Consider the following 21,905-nt stretch of genomic DNA (forward strand, 5'->3'; position numbering starts at 1 on the left):
ATTAGGCGTGACTCACTTTACCAGTGCGTCAGAAATAAGACATCCAGTATATAGAGTCGGTCTTTTTTGTCTCAGTAGCTTATTTGAAGGAGCACAACATGCCACGCATCAATATGAACGACTAATTCTGCCATTGATCAGCTAAAGGTTGTTAGCCCTGCTCATTACGACTCTCTGCTTGTAAATAACGGAGCCATCGATCAAGCTACGTGTCTGCACGACTCAAGTTATCGTTCAGTCGAAGAGCACTTCACCCCAGACACACTCGCACTTTTATCCCCCCCAGCTCTTTCAAAGTCTGTTGCTCCGGTGTTTGCAGTAGCATGTTAGTGACCTTTAAGAGCGGTTACTGAGTGATTACCTTCTGGAACCAAACACTGGTAAACTCGTCGTAAGGCATGTCGGACTAATGCTGCATTCAGTTCATATGGGGACAGCGGAGACGTCCTAAAATCCAGCGAAACAGAAACTGTAAGATTTTCATGTGTCTCAGCTTTTAAAACTAGAAATAAACTAACAGTGATGCATTTAAATGGTAGAAAAAACTTAGAAGGTTCTCTAACTAATACGTCCCTATAGTGAAGCGCGGTGGTGGCAGCATTATGCTTTCTTTTTCTCAGCATAATATAATATTGCTGCGACATGAATAACCACAAGCCAAGGAAAAAACAACAACAGCTGTTGTTTCACAGTAAAAGCCTCATAACAAATAAAAGATTTTTGTACACTAACTTACTAGTGCTTGAAATTTGAATTAGTTTAGATTTTAGGGGTACTAAGGCTAAAAGGACATCGCACAAAATGTTACTTATGTCTTATTATATCATATAACCTGTAATAATAATTCATTCTAACATGACATCTAGTATGTCTAAAAGCTGAGACACACTTTTCCGCTCTGAAGCTTCCCTTGTGATATGAATCCAGCATGGTCCTGGTTTTGAGTTGCATGTGGACAGTCTACTCCAGCAGGTCTCTGCCCACAACTTGTTCCTCAATAAAAGGAAGGCCACAGATCTTCAGCCTGACCTTTTGGGATGACACTGGAACAGAAACAAAGCAATTAAGTTACGCAAGAAATCTCCTTCCTTGGACATTTAAAGGCTTCGAGCAGGCGTGTCAAACTCATTATTTTTCACTGGCCTGATTTACAGCCCAGTGGTGCTTTGTTGGTAAGTCACAATATAAATGCCAGTTCATTCTAATTTGATTTAAAGTAATTAATATTAATAAACTCGGTCTTAGTAGAGAAGTAAAAGATCCTTCTGAAAATGTCTAAAACACATAGATGGTCAGAGTTGTGGGATTTTTTCCGCACATTCACTTTAAGGTTTACAGTTTTTACCCATCGAGGGACAAAAACATGCAGCGTATATGAATTTAGATCAGGCCTGTGAACCTTATGTTTGATGTTTGACACCCCTGGAGCTCATTTCTAAGCGTATTAGAAATAAACCATGAATGATTAGCATGTTTTCATGTTGACTGTATGTTGCTGCTATGTCTTCCCCAGATGTTTCCCAGTAACCACCTTGTTATGCTTGTTTCACAACACAGCAGGATAAAGGAGAGGAGGCATCAGGGGGGCTCCAGGGCCCCACCGCCCCCGCGCCTCTTAACAACCCCCCTCCCCCCAGTCGCTCCACTCACCGCTGGCATGTCTTCGCACGGCACTGGCTCCGCCAGACCCGCCGTCGGACCAGCGGGGTCCTCCCGGTAACTACCATAACAAGTAGAAACATCTGATCACTAGTACACTGATTCAAACACACACTAGACTAGACACTAAAGTAGATGTTTAATATTCTAAGGTGGATGACAAAGTCGGGAGCAATTATGGTAAAAATAACAAAAAAACAGTTCCTGTGTAGAAAATCTCACTTAAGTAATAAGATCAGTAAATTGTTCACAATATTTAGTTTTAAATTCAAAAATCTCAACACAAGTAAAGGTTTATGTAAAGATATTTGCCATTTTTGGCACCGGTAATTATGGTTATGATATTTTTTTTAAACATAAATTGTGTTAAATTATAATAATAATAATAAAAATAATAAATTTTATTTATGAGCGCCTTTCAAGTCACCCAAGGACACTTTACAATAGGATAAAACACTTAGTAAAACAATGGCAGAATAAGAACAATAAAATAAAGCACAAGATAAAATGAACAAACAGTGGATTCACAGTGAATATGCAGATTTGAACAGATGAGTTTTGAGTTGGGATTTAAACTGGGGGAGAGAACCAATGTTTCTTATTTCTGGGGACAGAGAGCTCCACAGCCTGGGAGCAGAGCAGCTGAAAGCTCTGCTTCCCATGGTGGTGAGGCGGAAGGAAGGTACAGTAAGCTGGATAGAAGAAGAAGAATGAAGTGAACGGGCAGAACAGGTGGTGGTTAACAGGTCAGAAAGGTAAGGAGGAGCGAGGTTATGAAGGGCCTTGAAGGTGAGCAGAAGAAGTTTGAAAATTATCCGGAACTTCACAGGGAGCCAGTGAAGTTCCTGAAGAACAGGTGATGTGCTGGTAGGAAGGGTTCTGGTGATAATGCGAGCAGCAGAGTTCTGAACCAGTTGAAGCTTATGGAGGGATTTTTGGGGGAGACCATGCAAAAGAGAATTGCAGTAGTCAATACGGGAGGTAACAAGACTATGGACAAGAATGGACGTAGACTGGGTGGAAAGAGAAGGAAGCAATCTGTTAATGTTACGTAGATGGAAGTAGGCAGAACGGGTGAGATTATTGATGTGAGATTTATAGGAAAGTGAACTGGCTAGGATGACACCAAGGCTCTTAACCTGAGGAGAAGGGAAAACTGTGGAGTTATCGATGGTGAATGAGAAATGGTTCGCCTTCAGAAGGTTGGATTTGGTGCCAATAAGGAGGATCTCAGTTTTATCCTCATTGAGCTTTAGAAAATTAGAGCTAAACCAGGATTTTAACTCGGATAGACATTCTGTAAGGGAAGAAGGTGGGAGGGAGGAATCAGGTTTGCATGAGAGATATAACTGGGTGTCATCAGCAAATTGTCATTGTCAATATAGAAGAATGTAGCATTTAGTATCAGTATTAGCATGACAGTAGCTAGCATAACAGTTGTAGTGACACACTGTAAACTTCTTGTCAGATTCAGAGTCAAACTCTATAAACAAACAAAAACTAGGTCCAATGACCGAGCATCAGTTTTTTCTCTTTCACCAAATGAATAAACAATAAATCTGAAGCGTTGTTACCATACGTAGTTTGTTATATCACATAAAAATATTATATCATATATCAATACAATCATATTACAAGAAAAAAGTAAAAAATGTGTCAAAAAAACAACCGACCTGGAAACTACCACAGCTTAGCAAATTAGCCTTTAACTCTGATCAAATGTAATTTTTTAGACTTCCAATTTTATTTTTCAATGTTTTATTCTTAAATGTTAAATATTTTAAATGTGTTAACAGCTGCAGAAGAAACATGTTTGGTTTGCAGTGCATATTTTCCTTTATACGTCAAATACTTTCACAATAAAATCCCCATATCTTACTCTTATATATAATCTATAAAACCACTTGCAACACACAAACCTGTGACTAGGCCTACTATCTTGTAGAGTATTATTTATGCTGCTTTATACTTGTTGCCTCAATGACAACATTGTTTCCCCTCTCCGTTCTAAGATCAGACTTTATCACATCATTCCTCAGATCTTTCTCTACCTGATTAATTATACGTAGTCCTGCATTTCAACAAAAATATCTGGCGGGGAAGAAAAGAAAACCCCTAAAAATGAAGGCAAACATTCACTAAACCAGCTACTGACAGCGAGTCAGAGATGCCGGCAAAGAACCACAACATCTCCACAACAGCGTCACTATGCAGCCTTACAGAGTACACAGTCTGTGGGGATCACCTGCAGTAAAGGAAGCCTTACACCATCTCTAAGAGTTCATCCCTATTGGTTTCCATGAGCAGTGTGTTTGTGATCTTCCTTTTCCCTGAACTGAGATGCAGCACATCCCCTACTCTGCTGGGGATGGGAGTAATAAGAAAGAGAAGAGTGCCACCTGCTGGTCCGACCACCGTACTATCATCACTAACATTTTCCATCTGAGAACAATGCATGAAATCTGCGGGGACTGAAGTTGCCCTTTACGTTTCTGTGTCACCCTCACACCTTCACCTTCTCTAACAACCACACAGTTAGCTCATTCTGTTCTGCTGGGCAGCTTCAGGTCCCGCTGTTTTTAGTGACATCTTTCTTTCTTTTTAGGTGTGTCCCTGATCTGACTCTGAGTGCCACTCCTTTCCTTTTTTTCAGTATTCATTGCTAATTACTTAAACTTCTATCATCCCTTATTCCAGCACTTTTCCTTTTGACTATGCATATGTGCAGATTCCATTTTTAATGTTGTCATATTTTCTTTCAGAAATGTTTCCAGAATCCCTCATATAAACTCACAACCTAAGACTCAAACTGTGCATGTTTAACAATGAAGCAGTGTGAAGACCATCTGTGTGATGTTCTGATTGGTGTCTAACCTCATGTGCATGCACTCACTTTTTTTTTTTTTTTACCAGATTTCCAGATGTTCCTGCTCTGCTTTAAGCTTTCCAAAAGCAGCAGAGCAAGAATAAGTGATACATTCCAAAATAACACAGGTTAGGATGGGTGAAGTCACCGTTGTCATGACAAATGGCAACAAAATCCTTTTAAATGTTACTCCTAATCATGTGTTATTTTATTGCACATTAAGATGCATTTATTTATGACAGAAAAGAAAAAAGCTTTTTATAAATACATCTGCTCTCAAACGATGGGCTCACTGTGTTTATTTATGTCTTAAAACAAACATCAGTTTAGCTGAGCACCGAAACGTGATGAACTGTGTGTTACTGTGGGACTTTGTCAGAACTTGATAAATCAAGTGTCTGCCTGTATTTAAAACTGTTATCGGTGCACGTGTGTGATACTAATTACATCATTATGAAATTTAAAAATGTAAAAATTCCTTAATAAATGGCTAAAAATGTACATTTAAATAGCTATTCCCTTTCTGATATAGCGTGCTTTCCAGTTAATATGTATGTCTCTAGATTGGACGCTGCCACTGGAGGTAGGTCAGACATGACTAGAACCCCACCTGGATGCTTCCTTGGTGAGGTGTTTAGGGAATGGGAGGAGATCCCGGGGCAGACCTAACACATGCTGAGGGCTGAGGGTGGCACAATCTCTGCCTAGGTCGCTGCCTCTATGGCCCAGACCCCAATAAACACCAAAAAGATTGATTTTCTTATGTTACTTTTATGGAGCCGGATCAGTAGTTGTTGGGTTGTCCATTAAAACAGTGGTTTCACTGTAATATCAAAAAATATTGTCTGTTTGGACATATTTATTTAATTTTATTAGTTCGTATACCATCATAATAGCATTTTAAAGTTTTCTACCATTAACATAATGTTAATTAACATACTATTAACAGTATGTTTTATGATACTCGCCGTTTTTTGAGCTTGAAATGTCATTTTAACTTGTTACCATCAGGAATATAAAAAATATCACTTTAATATCAAAAGTGTTTTTTTTTAAAAAGTAGCATCATATCCTGGGATGATTTTTTTAATGGATATTAATATTATATTCTGCTTAATATTTTGTATTGTCGACTTAAACCTGTACATGTGTTAGCATAACTTCAGCAGCAAGTACTTTTTTAAATTAAATTTTACTCTGGATGAGAGTCACTTGATTGAAATCTCAAACCGTGTCTCAGTGCACGTGTGAGCGTTGTTTTAAGACTTTAGAAAAGGTGAGCCCATCCTTTCAACTGTCAGTCGAGACCAGGTTCCCTAAAAACTGAGCCCCTCGTGCAAGATTAAAAAATATCGACTGTCTGATTAATAATTTGTCTGGCAGAGCTGGAACGCTTTGACTGTCACAGCTGTCACGTTGACTCAAACCAGCTTGTCATCAATCAGTCTCTGAATTTGATTTGATTTTTTTTATTTTTGGCAGTGAAGGTGTCAGACTGGCCCAGAGGACGTGACTCATTTCACCGCTGAGGCCAGACGACAAAAGTGTTATTTTTATGCCTCGATCATTTACCTCAGCGTTACAGCTGCACGCGCTGCTGAAGTGGCTCCTGTCAAGGGGATCTGGCTGTTTACTTCTTTTTTTTAAAAAAAATCACCATTCTCCATCACTTTTTCTTTTCTTACTGCGGATTTGTTCCCAGTTTCCCACATGCGCTTTAATAAATCATCTTTGTCGAATGGGAATGCACATTACAGCACTAACCGCACACGCAGACGTTTGATAGACTGCAAACTATTAACTAGATGTAAAGTAAGAACACTTTTTAATCAGTATTTATCTAGTATTGCATTGCATCAAGTATACTGTGGCTCAGGAATCAAAATGAAAAATAGTCAGTGCTGGAAAGAAAGCCTGCATTTCAGATTCTGCAGATTTTTACTGCTCTCTGCAGCACTGTCCTGTGTGTGTGTGGACGCAGGCGTCTTCAGTTTATTGTTTCCCTCTTTCTTTCTCAATAAGCAACATTTACGTTGTATGTAAAATATCAAATTGTGCATCCAAAGTGGTACATTCATAAAGAAGAAGCACGATAACCATGAAATCAAAGCTGTAAAAGTCACAGACAGTACAGTGCATTTTGTGTGCTGTACTGCTCACGCGCCTCTGGGAAACTGTGTTGTTGTGTGTCTGTGGTTTGGACCTACAGTGCACAGTCTGTGCTGCTCTTCAGCTCCAACAGTGCATGTGTGAGGAATATTTCTGTGTGTGACTTCAGACTACTTCTTCTTCCACTTTTAATTCTTTCTCTCTCTCTCTGTCTGTTATGTCTGCTTGTCTCTCTCTGCAGGATAGCTGTGAACAGCTGATGCCACCAGGTGACTGGAAGGTATGAGTAGATGTGTGAGAGAGGAAGCTCGACTTTCTCTCTCCGCTACCTTTTTTATCATGTGTTTTGTGGCCTTTTCATCTTTCTTTGTTATTACTTTGTGTCAGCTTACTTGGGTAAACAGTGATGTCTTCCTGAATCAAATGATCCCTTCAAGAGGGAGATGACAATGAAGTATGGAAGTGCCTTCTGGACACTGGCACCAATATATTGCTAAATATTGAAAAAAATCAAATGTATATTGAGCAGTATTGGAACTACTTAGAAGCTACATCTGGCGATGTAGTGTGCTTCTTGCTTGGACTGATCTTTTTCTCCTAATCCTGCTAAGTACTGTAAATCCACACTCAAACACACTGCTGCTTGTAAAACTTTTCAAGCTAACCCTCTCTGTCCTTATGGCCAGTGCAATAGCTCAGTAGTTAGCACTAGGTTTGAATGCAGGCCAGAGTGGGACCCTTCTGTGTGTGTTCTCTTTATACTGGCACTGATTAATTCTCCCTGGACCAAGGCTTGCAGGTTGGAGTTGGTCCCCTGACACCTTATGATAGCTGCTAATTGCTCCTAATTCAGTAAATGAGTTTCCATATGGGGATCAGCAAAGAATATCTTATCCTCCTTCAACTCAGCCTGCTTCCTTGTGCAACCTTTGCTCTTAAATATTTGTGTCATTGGTGCTGACTTGGTTTAGCTGAGTAGTTTAGCTCTTAAAATGTGGCCTTGAATATATAAGTTACATTTTGGCTACTTGTATCATAGAACACAGAGCTGACCATAAAGAGGCATCACAGTGTCACAAACATCAAGTAAACAAATGTCTTTTATTTGCAACATATAGAATAACTGCTGTTATCTAAATTTGCACATTTTATGACCTGCATCACATTTGAAGTATTATCATTCCCGGAACATTTAATTAAACTTTTATTTATACATGTAGTCCCATTGAGACTCAGAGAATACACATTAAAACACAGGAGGGAAGCAAAAGCTAGGATTACAACAGAGCCAACAATAAATCAATAAAACAAACTCACAACGAGGGCTTTTCACAGCAAAAACGACTTTGTCATCAACTTGACTATGAGTTGCTGGGCCATGATTTTTAACTGGACCCAGCTAATTAGCTAATAACACCTGAATAAACCTTCATGAACTGTTACATAATCTGGTGAATAAGCCTTGAGTGGAGCTTCACACTTCACCTCTGCTGGTTTATTTTAATCAAACGTGTGCTGAGCGTCAGACGTTTCACAGAACACGTCTGCTTTACACTTCCACCTGATGCTTCAGATGATAACGCTGCATTTTAAAGGTTTCTGCCTCACTTATAAAAGTCATTCTTTTCCACGTGATGTGCGATTTCTGTGAAAGTCTGTGTATGATGGGTAGGGTAGGGAAAGTTTTTACTACTTCCTCCATGATCCATCGTGATTGCTCAACTGATAAAGGAGCTCTCACACAGCTTTCTAATGGTGACACAAAGTACGTCATTATTTTTAAAACATCAGCATTGATACTGGACTGTATGAACATGTGTGTGATCTAAAGATGAAAATGATTTTTAAAGGACTTTGCAGTTTGTTATAAAACAGTTTTACTTCAACAAAAATCTGAGTGACAGAATTCAGCATCTAAGATCAAAAGGAAAGCCCCGAAGTAGAGCAAGCCAGGAAAGGCCTCGACCCACTACACGCAGTAGATGTGGGGCAGAAAAACTTGTTGCAGTTCCTTGGCATCTCGTTTTGTGGTTTAGTGTTTTTGTGGTCTGTTTGGATCCTTGTCGGTTCACGTTTTAACTGTTTAAAGTCGTTTTATGGCTGCTTTTGTGCTGTTGTTGGGTGTCTTTTTGTGGTTTTTTTTGTAGTAGTTTTGCATCCCTTTGCGATTTGTTTGCATAATGCAAACGATCTGCATTATATTGTTTAATTACAGCGCTCATTATTGTAATGGAGGCACATAGTGGCAGCTGATGGGCTGACTCTAATTACAAAACCCCAAGTCTTTCACATTCACAGCTCTGACTGCAGAAACACTGCTAATACACATGTTGTTTTAAATAAGCTTAGTTAATTATTCCCTGAGTAAAAGGAGCTTAAAAGCTTTATTTAAACAGGCTGTCGCAGTGAGATCTTTTTTTCTCAAGCGATAACTGTGCACGGTTTCACAAAAGACAAAATATACAGATGTTCAGAACTTCTTGCGCCTCTTCTTGTTCTTTGTGCTGCTCCCTTTAGGGAACAGGACTGTCTCACCAACCCTCTGCTTCTCACTACATTTATCAATCTTATCTGTCATCTTCCTCTTTTCCTCCTGCCTGACAGCTCTGTATTCACTGTCCAATATATCCACTACCCCTCCACTGCAAATGCCCAAAACAGTTTAAAGCATCTAATATCCAAGTGAAATAAAATAATGTTGCTTCATTCTGTTTATACGCAGCAAACATTTGAACTCCGTTTCTCCAGTTTCAGAGTGAACATGTTAAGAGGTACAGCTAGTATTACTGAATCCTTAGAGTTAGCTGTAACTTTTGATAGAAGACTCAGAGACACATATTTGTGGCTTTGCCTTATAGAATTCAGCATCTCCGTGTTGGGGAAATAGGTTTTGCAGCTGTTTGAGCTACTGTATTTTAATATAACCAGTGATCAGCTGTAACCCAGGAATCTACAGCCATAAATAAACACCATCTCTTCATCAACAGTTCTAATTTTACGATCGTAAGGTGTTTGGAGATGGACGACGAGCTAAAAAAAATCTCAGCTGAATTTGTGAAAATGTGCAGTTGGTTTGATCAGAGTATCGAACAAAGCTTTGCTGGATGAGAGATTCCTGAAATGTGCCAAAAGCAGACTTTAGAATTGTAGGGAAGAGTCACTGGGATTTAAATTACTGTCATTTATGTACAAATGCAGATTATGGTTTTAATAGTAAACAAAATATCAGCGGGCATCTACTGCTTTTTGTCCAAGAAACAATTACAGTGCGTAGGCTGCTGTGAAATCACAATGTGCCATTTTTATTTTTGCACACAAACTGACAGTGGACACTGCGTCTGTAGTCACACAGTAAAGCTGCTCGTATTAAAGGGACGGAAATTTCAAAACGTTATTTTGGTCTATCGGGCTACGGTGTGAATAAGCTGTTGTTCTCTTTACAAATAAAAGATTACATCATAAAAATTCTTCTAGCTGTTGGTAAAAGGAACATTTTCTTCCAGAGGACTGAGGTTTAATCCCAGTTGGTAACATTTTCTTTCTCTTCCCTTTGAGGCTTTTTTCATGTTCACTCACTCTTTGGTTGGGTCGAGGTACTAAAAGTAAGTGTACAAAAACATCATGATTTATATGTTTTGTATTAAAAAAAATATTTTTCTTTTCCTCTAAAGCTGGCAGACTGATTGACTGTAGACCTAATATAGGCGTATAAGAACTGACTGGGTTAAAATTTACATTCATCACATGATGTGAAAATGTCAGTTTATTGTGAAATTTTTGGTAGAAATGCTCATAGACATTCAGATGATTATAGATCAGCACCAAATTTAAATTATGATCTGAAAAAAGACGGGAGGAATCAGAATAGTTGTGCCTGCGTGGGCTTACGAATTGCTGCTGAGATAAAAATGTTTGACGTTTAATGAGCAACATATTGGATTTCATTCCTGCATTTGAAGCCGTTTCTACGTTGATTTTCCCATCGCTGCTCCTCGAAAGCTTGATGGCAGAGACTGTATGTTTAACGCAGACAGCATGATGCAGACTCAGCAGGGAGAGAGTTAATCTCCAGCGGGAAGGGAAAGGGGGGATAAAGTAAAAGAGAAAGGATGGGAAAGCAAAGAGTGGTGTTTACAGTTACTAAGTCAGCATGTCGAGCGCTCTCTCTCAACAGGAAAGGGGGATAGAGTGGGAAAGAAAAGAAGGCAGAAAGGGAGAGGAAAGAGGGAGAACTGAGAGACAGGACTAAATGCAGGGCTGCTAAATGAGAGCGCAGAGAGAAGAGGGGGAGGGCCTGCAGCCAGCTCGATAGTCACTCAGACACCATCCCAGCCATGAGAACATGCACGTATCCCTCGCTCTCTCCACCTTAGCATGCTTCCCTCAAAATGGAGAAATACAGCAACTGTACACAGTATTATTCATTAAAGATGAAGACTGATAACACCAACTATCCTGTTACAGAGCAATACCCTGCAGGGAAACATCAGGTACTGACATTCATGTGGATGTGACTTCGACACGTACCACACGTACTTCAGCAATGTTGCTGAGCATGCACGATTCCATCTATAACAAAAGCTACTCTGAGCTCCGGCAAGCTCTCACAGCAGGACACCACACTTCATCCACAGAGACCTAAAACTGCAGCTCGCAGGATCCAAATATTCTGCTGACAGTGTCCCAGGGCCAGACAGCACAGGACACCCTCAGAGAGTCTTTGTCCATGACCCAAATCTGCCACACCATGCTGGGCAGATGGCTGTATTATTGTAGCTGAGTTTTATGATACACAAGCACATGATTACAGTATCAATACTGTTGTGCATTGAGTTTAAACTCAGTGTACCTTAATTTATTGTGCTTAAAAACAACCCAGGCCTATGTCTCTGCCCTCAGATCATCACCGTGTCCCAGCTGTATGCCCCATCGTAAAGTGAGGGAAACAATTATTTTGTTCTCTGCTGAATTTGTAAATTTGCTCACTTACAAATAATTTTTTATTGTAGTTTCAATTTAATTGACAGAGATAGAATATCAACCAAAACTCCAGAAAAGCACATCAAATAAAAGCTATAAACTGATTTGTTTACAATTAAATGAGTATTTGATCCCCAAGGAAAACATGACTTAGTACTTGGTGAAGAAACCCTTGTTGGCGAGCACAGCAGCCACCAGGTCCGCACACGTCTCGTTCCTTGGCTGCCGCTTGTCAACTTGAAGCTTCAGCTGCCTCCACAGATTTTCTATAGCAAAATGCAATGACCATGAAAATCAGAGTCTCTTTATTTCTTAGTGGTGAGCAAGCTTACAAATTCAGCAGGGCATTAAATAAATATTTCTCCTACTGTAGCTGCACGGTGTCTGATAGTGATGGCAAGTCTTGCTTGACCCTCACAGAAAAATGTTGTTGTTGACCAGAGAAATGAAGCTGGAGGGAAAACACAGGTGCTCACCTTACTTTTTGCTGCCAGCTTTGAGTGAGGACGTCTTACAGTCTTAGATGTTAAGCAAGCTTTGTATGTGGCGCCCTCTCTTGCTATACTTTAATTTTCTTATCTATTCCCATCATGTTGCTTTTTTGTGCTATGCTGCTTTATCCTGCTGATGTATATCATCTGCAACACACGCTGAGGTGTTGCCACTGATTGCTCGCTGTACTCTGTGTACATTGTCTTTACCAGTTCAATACCTGTCAGTACCTAAATGTCTGACCTCTTTGGCTTCATGTGGCTCACTCACCCCTCATTCTTTGGCCCACGTGACTCCTTTGCTGTAAACCTCTGTCTAGTTAAATGCTCCTCGCTGGTACTTAACTTCCAGGAATGCAAACATGCACTGAGTTTTGCTTGTTGCTTGCCCCAAAGGTTGGTGTCTGAAGCTCAGATTAAACATGAGCAAAGTCTCACATACTCAGCTATACTCAGCTCAATCAGGTACAAGTAATCTCTGTGAGTCAAAAGCTCAGTTTTCTCCTTTTGGCTTTTTATGATATCCTTTAACTGCATAATAATCAATCTCATTACCACATTAAATGCCATGTCCAGTCTGGCACACAGTAAAGGCTTTTAACAAAGCGTTTTCTATAATTCATGAAGAGGAAAAGGCTCAAAGGTAACCGGTTGCTGAGAAAAACAGCAAAGCAAAACAAGATCAAAAGTAGAGCAGTGGTGCTGATGCGAGAGCCACAGAAGACTCACAGGCCAGCGGACCAATCCAGGGGAGGGGAGGCAGCACGGTGAGCCAATCGTCTCCAGCCTGCCTCGGGTGCCTGCAGAATGTCAGAGAGAGAGAGTGGGAGTGGGGAGGGCGGCTCCAGCTCCTTGTTTAAGAGCGTGGCTGGGAGCGCAGCAAAGCAGACAAAGACTCTGCAGCATCCACTAGCCAACCCTTCGTCCTGCAGACCACCCTCACCAGGACCTAGTCCCGTAACACAGGAGAGGTCTGGCTGCTCGCTTGCCTGTCTGCACCCTCCTCTTCTTCTTCATCAGCTGAGCGTAGACTTGAGAGGGAGCCATGCCTGAGTGTTGGGACGGGGTGAGTGACTGATCAGGACCAATCCTGAGTGTCATCAACACCACAAACACTGCTTTTCCTGCTCTTTGCCAGTTCATTTTGTGATGGTTCTGTTTATTCTGAATCATATAGAACGCAGGTGTTGCTGCAGGAGATAAAGGCAGCGTGTTTTCTGTGTACTGCTGTGTGCTGCTGTTTTGTATTCAGCTGAAACTGCAGCGTCAGTGTCAGTTGATGGGCTGCTCTGACTCTGGCCCACTGACACACTTAAGCGCACTAACACAGATTCTGTGCAATGCTCTGATGCGCATACCTCTGCAGACGAGGGCGTGTGGGGCAAGTGTTAATCCTTCTGCAGTGTCATTTATGCAACCTTGAAGCAGACAAGTAAGGTTGGTACATACTTGAGATGAGATGATGAGATGAGATAGCCTTTATTTGTCAGTTGCAGGTCTTTTGCCCACAACCGAGATGACAGACCTTGCCGACCGTACATACAATACACAAACATCACATTGGGGAGACAGGTCAGGCTAGGTAGCCTTCTCTTTCTGTTCACCTAGTTTTGTAATACAAACGAAATAACATAATTCGCTTTTGTCATGTTGCTGCACAGACGGTTATTGTTGGAAGCTTGGATTCTCTCTTAAAGATATCGCAATTATCTGAGGAGCTCATGTGTCTGTGTAATGTCACTACAACAGACTGCAAACAAAGCCTCTGATGCAGTAACTGCCTCAAATTAGAATGCTGATTGCAGATAACACTGATGTTAACGCTGAAATAATAGAGAGATAATCCGGCCGGATTAACTCCTAGCTGTTGGCTGCATGACTATTTGCTGCTAGAAGAGAGGATTATGTGGAATTTTGTCACTTGGCTGCATCCGTGGCACTGCTGTATTTCTGCGCTGTGAGTCATTTGGGAGTTCTTTAAATAACTCCACAATGATTGTGTGTTATTTTAGAAGAAGCAGGCAGGGCGTCGGAGATGCTGCAGATTGACAGCAGCAGGCTGACAGAGAATTTAAGGCAGTTGTTTCTCTGCATCTGAACAGTTTAAGGTGTGAACGGATGCTGAGGGGAGGACAGTAATGGCAGCCTGTCAGCGTGTGTTTGCTTCAGAGTGGAAAATATAGACCAGAGTGGGAGCAGCATCAATAAAGGCTTCAGTGCAGTTTACCGCCTGAACCTGGCATAATAATCCCAAAGCATCACTCTGCTGTGTGAAGAGTGTGTGTGTGTGTGTGTATTAGTTGCGCAGTTGATGGTTTCTCATATTTCCTGCCTCCATTTTGAGTTTGGCTTTTTGTGGTCAGCAGATGCTGACAAAATGTGGGTCATAACTCGACACATTTGCACACATAAGTTATTTGATGATGTCACATCGGTAAAAAACACAGGACTCATATTCTCTGAAATATGATTTTTTTTTCCATATTTGCATATTTGGAGCTTTTAAATTGCCAAGGATTTTATACTAAGCATTCGTGCGAGTCTTTTTGCATACAAATAACAATTATTGTTTATTATTAATAACAACAATAATAAAAGAGCATCTCTAGTAGATTCTGCATTATTTCGATGTAAGTCGGGATGTATACATCAGCATCGGCTCAAGACGTTTATTTATATGACATATTATTTTTCCCTCGATGTAAACATATCAACATTCCAACAAAAATATAAATGCAAACAATAAAGCTAACATAGATCAGCCCAAATCACAGATATGGATCGCTAATATTCATCTGTCATGTTTCTTATTCTGAATGTGAAACAGAGAGTTTGACAGTTTATTTTTAAACATTGTTAAATTGTTAAAATAAAATAAACATATAGAAAAAAATATCAGCATTTACTCTTTTTAAGCATCAGTTTCTGTTTCTGTATTAGCAGTGGTTTTATTTTAAAGTGTTACCAAAGGTGTACAAAGGTTATGAAGATTAGCTTAACCCTCATCAGAAGTGACAGTTTCCAGTTTAGAGACCGTTGAGCTGTTTTCAGAGTTGGAGCCTCAAACTCACAAGAACCACACATGGTGTCTCCCACTGGTGTAAGACTGGATGACAGTTTGTCAGTCAGTCCAAAGGCTGTCATGACTTTTACTGAAAGTCTCCACACAATTTGCAGCTGAATTATTTTAGTTGTTTTTGCAATTTCTAAACAGTAGTTAGCCACTGATACTGAAATTGTTTTCATATTTCATATTCCTGCTTTTTAAAATAGTCCATCAGAGTCTGGACTCTAGACCTTGAAAGCCACTGACTGTTGAATTATTTAAAACACGACCTTCTAAGTAAATTAACGTCCAATAGATCATCTGTAGGATTATCCACTAATTATCGCTGCACTTGCCTCTGTCATGGAAGATTAATGAGGGGCGTAGTGTGAACTGGCTGTTAATGAGAAAAGAGCAAGTTCAACAAGAAGCAGGTGAAATTATGAGTGTTTAATGTGTGCTGGCGCACAAAGAGAAACTCTTGCGATAACGGATTAATGAGGACATCTGTTCACCCTCGAAGGAGTTGTTTGGCGACTATGTGCGAACCACCAGGTAAATGTCTGTTTTTGTGTATTTCACAGGAACATGATGTTGAGACCCCTTATGGGATGCTGCATGTGGTGATCCGAGGGGCGCCCAAGGGAAACAAGCCCGCTATCCTCACCTACCACGATGTGGGACTGAACCGTGAGTATTGTGTTGGTGTCTTAACAGATGCTCCTGTTTCTGCACTTATCAAAGGTGATAATTGGCTTTCTACCTTTACTTTGCACGCTCACACACACACAAACACACACTTTTTCAGCCTGAGTCACATTTAAAAGAAGCACGTGTATTGGATTTTTATTAATTAATTTCTTTAAAAAAAATATTCAAGAAATCAGCTTGATATAAACTGAATGTGTCCCATTCAAGAAAATGTCTTTTGACCAGATTACATGAAATGAACATTTTACGTTGTAATCAATGACTTAGAGTCAGCAGTTTGGGGCATGTATACTATTTCAGTGGTGGACGGTCATCGTAACCATGGTCAAATATTTGTGAATCATGCTGACAGTTTTTTTATAGTCTTGGCTCTCCATGATGTCAGCTCTCGCCATGAACACAGGAGAAGCCCACAACTAATGTTCAAACCTGCTGTTTACAAGAGCCAGCCAATCAGAAGAAACTTGGCATGAACATGAAAGTGTCTCTGTGTTTCTGACAGACGATGCACTGAGTCACTGCACCAGAGTCCAGTACAACATATTTAAGGATTAATTTGAAGAGGGACTCATTCAAAGCTCCTTCAGTCGTTTCCAATCACCAATATAAAGGTTTCCTCTAAAACTAGCACAGCAAAGACTTCATCATCTCACAGAGACAAATCAAAACCATTAAATTACTTAAAAAGCTGTGTGCATTTGGTGCTTGACAAGATTAATTATCTTTGACAAGAAAATATGTTGTCATCATTAGATAACACATCATCGCGACTTGATTTTCATTCCATGCACCAAGAGCTGGATGCTGTCATGACACTCCCATCATTGAGCAAAGGCACTGCTGCACTTAATTTATTTTAATGAGGCATATACATAGGTGGGGTAAAAATAAAAACAATGAAAAAAACCAAAGCATTTGTCTTAAATTGAGATGCTGAGAGGCATCGATGAAATGTAGGTCAGAAAAACATGGACATCCTGCAGAGGGAGGCGAGGTGGCACTGCGGTGCTGCTTTGATGGGTGGAGGTGGGATAAGGAGGGTGGGGTGAATTAGGACGGTATGAGAGGAAGCGGAGGTGATATATGTATGACTGCAAATATCTGACTACATTTTTCTGCATCAGTCTGTCTCAGGTGGTGAAAAAAACCCACGTAAATCCACTCACTCCAGAAAAAAAGTACACACAAATATTATGCATATAGAAAATGTTCTGCTGCTGCAGCAGAACCACAGGGCTATTAGTATTCACAGCTAGTCACTAAATCAGTTGACTGCAGCACACAATCACATAGGATGGAGCAAGAGCGAGGGATGAAAGGAGTCACAGTAAAAAATAGAAAGCATAAAGAAAAATTGGTGGGGGGCTTATTGTTCCATTAAAATGACTCCCAATCAGCAGATGGCACAGCAATCTGCCAGTTCCCTCTATTAAAAACACAGATCAAGAGAGAACAAGAGAACAGGAGGGGGCTGGGAAAAAATAGAAAGTAAAATAAAGATAAAGAGATTAGGAGTGCAGCAAAAAGAGAGAGAGGCCGAGGGAGAGGAGAAGGGCTCATTTAAGAAGTAGAAATCAGGTCACGGAGTAGAAATTGTTAGGAAAGAAAACAAAGTGTGCATCTAATTGTACAGGATGCAGGGCATGGGAAATGAAAGGAGAGGAAGAACGAGAGGCAGATAAAGAAAGTACAGAGGGAGAAAGTAGGTCACGGAGTCAGTAGGAGTATAATGTGAAAGAGCTGAGCGGTGATTCAGCGTGTTGGTGATGAGAAACTTCTCACGTCAGTGGTCACGTAGCATTCGTATTATTGCCCGCAAGCCGGCACTGCGGCAAAGTCAGAGCGTCCAGCTCCCCTCCCCTGATTTTCATCTCTAGCCTAGTTGTCTTGTTAATTGGTCCGTTTAATTAGCATTGCTCAGGCAGAGCCCAAGGAGGAAACAATGTTGCTGCCTGGCTTGACTGAGTCTGACACACATGAGCAGAAAATAGGCCAACTGCAGAGCCGGTGGGAGGAGGGCATAAGAGAACTGACATCTTTTATACATGAAGCTATTTCAGAATTTAATGTTCTCTGTGGTGGTTCAGGAAATAGAGCTCTACAGTGAGGGAAATCCTCCGTGACCCTGGAAATAAATCAGACATTCTTTCCAAGAAAAGAATATGGATCCTCTCTTTCTTGTGCAATGAATATCCCACTACTGCATATGCAGCATCTCCACGCAGCCCTTGGCTATTCTCACTGTTTTCTCATCACCAAGCATCAGTGACATTTGAAGATCATTTTCAGACCATTTTGTAAAGTGTAAAAACCACATTAAAATACAGAAATTCATCAGTTCAGTTAGAAACAAAGGTGAATAAAAGCTGTGTGTCAGATTTGCTAGAAGGAGACTTTGCCTTTCCTTGCTGGCAGAGGATGAGCTGCACAGATGGCCACCTTCAAGATCCTCTCAGAGTGTGGTGCACATTCAATGTGATCACGTTCCTCTGCTCCCAGCCCTCCGTCCTCTCACCCCGTGCTACCTCTGCTTATTTCCTCACTCTCCTACAGACAAGCTGTGCTTCAACACTTTCTTCAGTAATGAAGACATGCAGGAGATCACCAAGCATTTTGTGGTGTGCCACGTCGATGCCCCGGGACAGCAGACTGGAGCATCACAGTTCCCACAAGGGTACAAAAAACACATCGAATGAATGGAGAATTATTTATTCTTCCCTGATTAATTATCTCGTGTTTAGTGGAGTCATTTATAAACTGAGAAGTTTTATAGGTTTTTATGCCTTAAATCGTTAATTGAATTAATGTCTTAAATTGTGATATTCCCTTTATTGATTATACTATATAATAATTTTATTATCTAGTTTTATTGTATTTATTTATGGGGGTGTAATGGTTTTACATTTGAAAAGTCTTATTATGAGCTGGCCAGTCCAAAAATTATTATTATTCAAACTTCTGATTCCTATTAAGCAGTTTCCTTAATAGGAATCACAACAAACAGAAAGACAAAAAGGGTAATTTCATTCATCAATGGTCATCGATGATAGTGCATAATCTGTTTAAACATGAGTGCAGATAGTACCATTATCTAGAACCATTAACTCAGGGGAACAAAGACGTCACTGAACCGTCCAGATCCTGCACATAGAACTCTATATAATTACTTTCACTTTAAACAGCGCCCATTTACACAGCATAACGGGCGGTTGACATTTGAAAGAAAAATGTTGGGAATAACTCATCTGAGTTCTGAATCTGATAGATTTTTAAATTGTTTCGAGTGAAATGAGTCATTACTTTCTCTCCATAGGTACCAGTACCCCACCATGGACCAGCTGGCTGGCATGCTGCCCACTGTTGTGGAGCACTTTGGGTGGGTGCTCTGTGCTTTGAATTTACAAAAATTCTGTATTTTTCTTGTATTTTCATGTTAAATTGTTCAAAATCAGAGAAAAATGTTTCTGCTCCCATTTGTGTTCCACACAAAATCACCTCACATGAAAACGAGTGTCATGCATTTTCAGTTCATTTAATGACAACTGTAGAAAATTAATTTATAGGACTAGAAAATATCAGATGTTGCCAGCTGGATATAATTTTAGTCTGAGCCTACAGTGCCTTTCATGTCTGAGATATAGAACACTTGTTCTTTGCACGTATAAATTTCCCATCTGTGTGTCCTACAGTAGTTTTCTGTCATGTAGGCACTGCAGCAATACTTGTGGTCCACACATATGAATTATTTAAACCATTGCATCCTTATTTGTCTCGTTGATCTTGTTTAGATTCAAGAGCATCGTTGGAATCGGTGTTGGAGCTGGAGCTTATATTCTGGCCAAATTTGCTGTAAGTCAAAAGTTATTCATTGTTATTTATGAAACAACAATAGCATTTCCATTTAGGTGTGCAAAAAGATTCTATTGTCTTTTACGCTCAGCTGATCTTCCCTGAGCTGGTAGAGGGTTTGGTTCTGCTCAACATCGACCCCAATGGCAAGGGATGGATTGACTGGGCTGCTACCAAGGTACCTCTCCTATACTGTGTCCATCCATTAATCCATCCATTTTCACATTTATCAGCCTATGTATGCCTTTTATATTTCTCATTGCAATAACTCTGTTTCGCTTAGCTGTCAGGTCTGACCAGCGCTCTGCCGGATACGGTGCTGCCACATCTTTTCAGCCAGGTAAACTCACCTTTAAACATAATGTTGTTTAATTTCCAGTGTGCTTAAGTTTCTGAGGTCAAAGTCATTGCAGGTGAAAACCATAGAACCCTAACCCTAATCCAAACCCCATTAGAATATGAGATTTTTGCTCTCTTCAAAAACTGTTTATGCCAGGGAAAAAACATTGTAATTGTCCAAAAAAATTACAGTTACAGTTATTGTTCAAGCATGACGGGAAAACAGGAAGAAAATATGTTTACTGTAACTCTTTGAAGTTTAATAACAGATTCCTCATTCTAAGAAGCAATTATGGTTTTCTTTTGTTCCAAAACTTTGGGGAACAATTTCATCATAACAATGAAAACAAACATCAAGTATTCGGATTACCAAAGGTACAGGTACGGTTAGGGTTTGCATTCAGCACCAGTTCAGTGGGGGCTAAACCTCACAGAGCAGCACAAAATCCTCACAGAGCAGCACAAAAATCCTCACAGAGCAGCTCAAAAATTTAAAAAAATACAATTTTAATAAAGTAATTTTGTCATCATCCAATTCAACTGATTATTTATTCTTGTACAACTGCGAGTACTACTGACCACAGCTGTATTTCTGTGCAGGAGGAGCTGGTGAGCAACACAGAGCTGGTGCAGAGCTACAGGCAGCAGATCAACAACAACATCAACCACTTCAACCTGCAGCTTTTCTGGAACATGTACAACAGGTGGAAGCTCAAACTCAGTGTATTTTTAAGTCATATAAATATATGTAATATGAATAATAAACGTAACAACAAACATAAACACGCAGCGTGTTTTTTTTTAAACTCGTCTATCTTGTCTTGCCCCTTTCAGTCGGAGGGACTTGGAGATGAACCGCAGTGGGACAGTGCTTAACGCCAAGACCCTGAAGTAAGTCTTCAGATGTGCCATCACAGCACAGTGTTATCTAAGGTTTAGTGGAGGTTAAAGCTTTTATTTTTGTTAATTTTGGACAGACTGACACACCACTGGAATCAGCTGACCAGCTGTTAGAATAATGAGTTTCTTGTGTTGAGTAAATACAGTCACATGATATTATAAACAGCTATAAAAGATTAGATAATATAATGTAAAAGATTCTCTTGTAAAAGGCATCTTCAAACATGTAGTCTGGACCCAACAACAGAACAACAGACATATATTTAATCTGAGAGAGTTACGTGTGCTGTAAGTGATAATTAGCAAAATCATGTCAATGCTTAAAATTTTTAAGATGTTCACAAAGAATACTGATGGCCTCTAGGTGTCCTGTGATGTTGGTTGTTGGAGACAATGCGCCTGCAGAGGAAGGAGTGGTGAGTCATTGTTCTTTTTCTTTCTGTTTGTCTAAAGCCAGTTAAGACAAACAAAAAATCTTTCAGTTGGATTCATATTTTATATTCATTACTTGGATAGCTACACTGATCAAAGTCTTCTCTTTCCTACTTGCAAAACATCAAAACTTTACATTTATTCCGACCAATGTTTCTGGCAATGTGACAAACATTAGTCTAGTTTACGCTCTTTTAGCTTCGCTTTTGCCGGAAAAGGGTGGAGTGCCCACTCCGGGTCGGGGATGAGTTCCTGCCCCAAGTGGAGGAGTTCAAGTATCTCGGGGTCTTGTTCGCGAGTGATGGGAGAAGGGAGCCGGAGATCGACAGACGGATTGGGGCTGCGGCTGCAGTTATGCGGACGCTGCACCGGTCAGTCGTGGTGAAGAGGGAGCTGAGTGTAAAAGCGAAGCTCTCAATTTACCGGTCGATCTACGTCCCTACCCTCACCTATGGCCACGAGCTGTGGGTAGTGACCGAAAGAACGAGATCGCGGATACAAGCGGCGGAAATGAGCTTCCTCC

The 21,905-nt window shown here is 40.3% G+C and overlaps 1 protein-coding gene across 7 annotated transcripts in view; it reads left to right on the forward strand.

The window, feature by feature from the left end:
• The window catches only part of ndrg4 (NDRG family member 4), a 61,314-nt gene that overhangs the window by 28,161 nt on the left and 11,248 nt on the right, over positions 1 to 21,905 (forward strand). For 3 of the 7 annotated variants that reach the window (XM_005947674.3, XM_005947677.3, XM_005947676.3), the window contains 11 exons: positions 1,558 to 1,716; positions 6,876 to 6,914; positions 15,736 to 15,841; positions 18,416 to 18,536; positions 19,176 to 19,238; positions 19,651 to 19,711; positions 19,803 to 19,889; positions 19,995 to 20,051; positions 20,651 to 20,754; positions 20,885 to 20,941; positions 21,315 to 21,366. In XM_005947674.3, coding sequence (XP_005947736.1) covers positions 1,558 to 1,716; positions 6,876 to 6,914; positions 15,736 to 15,841; positions 18,416 to 18,536; positions 19,176 to 19,238; positions 19,651 to 19,711; positions 19,803 to 19,889; positions 19,995 to 20,051; positions 20,651 to 20,754; positions 20,885 to 20,941; positions 21,315 to 21,366 — 906 coding nt within the window. Of the gene's footprint in view, positions 1 to 1,557; positions 1,717 to 6,875; positions 6,915 to 12,913; positions 13,172 to 15,735; positions 15,842 to 18,415; positions 18,537 to 19,175; positions 19,239 to 19,650; positions 19,712 to 19,802; positions 19,890 to 19,994; positions 20,052 to 20,650; positions 20,755 to 20,884; positions 20,942 to 21,314; positions 21,367 to 21,905 lie in introns of those variants that run through there. The other 4 variants (XM_005947678.3, XM_005947679.3, XM_005947680.3 and 1 more) reach the window with 3 other exon arrangements.

This window comes from Haplochromis burtoni, unplaced genomic scaffold (genome assembly GCF_018398535.1).
Source record: "Haplochromis burtoni strain Fernald_Lab_line unplaced genomic scaffold, NCSU_Asbu1 Contig_545, whole genome shotgun sequence".
Lineage (NCBI taxonomy): Eukaryota > Metazoa > Chordata > Actinopteri > Cichliformes > Cichlidae > Haplochromis > Haplochromis burtoni.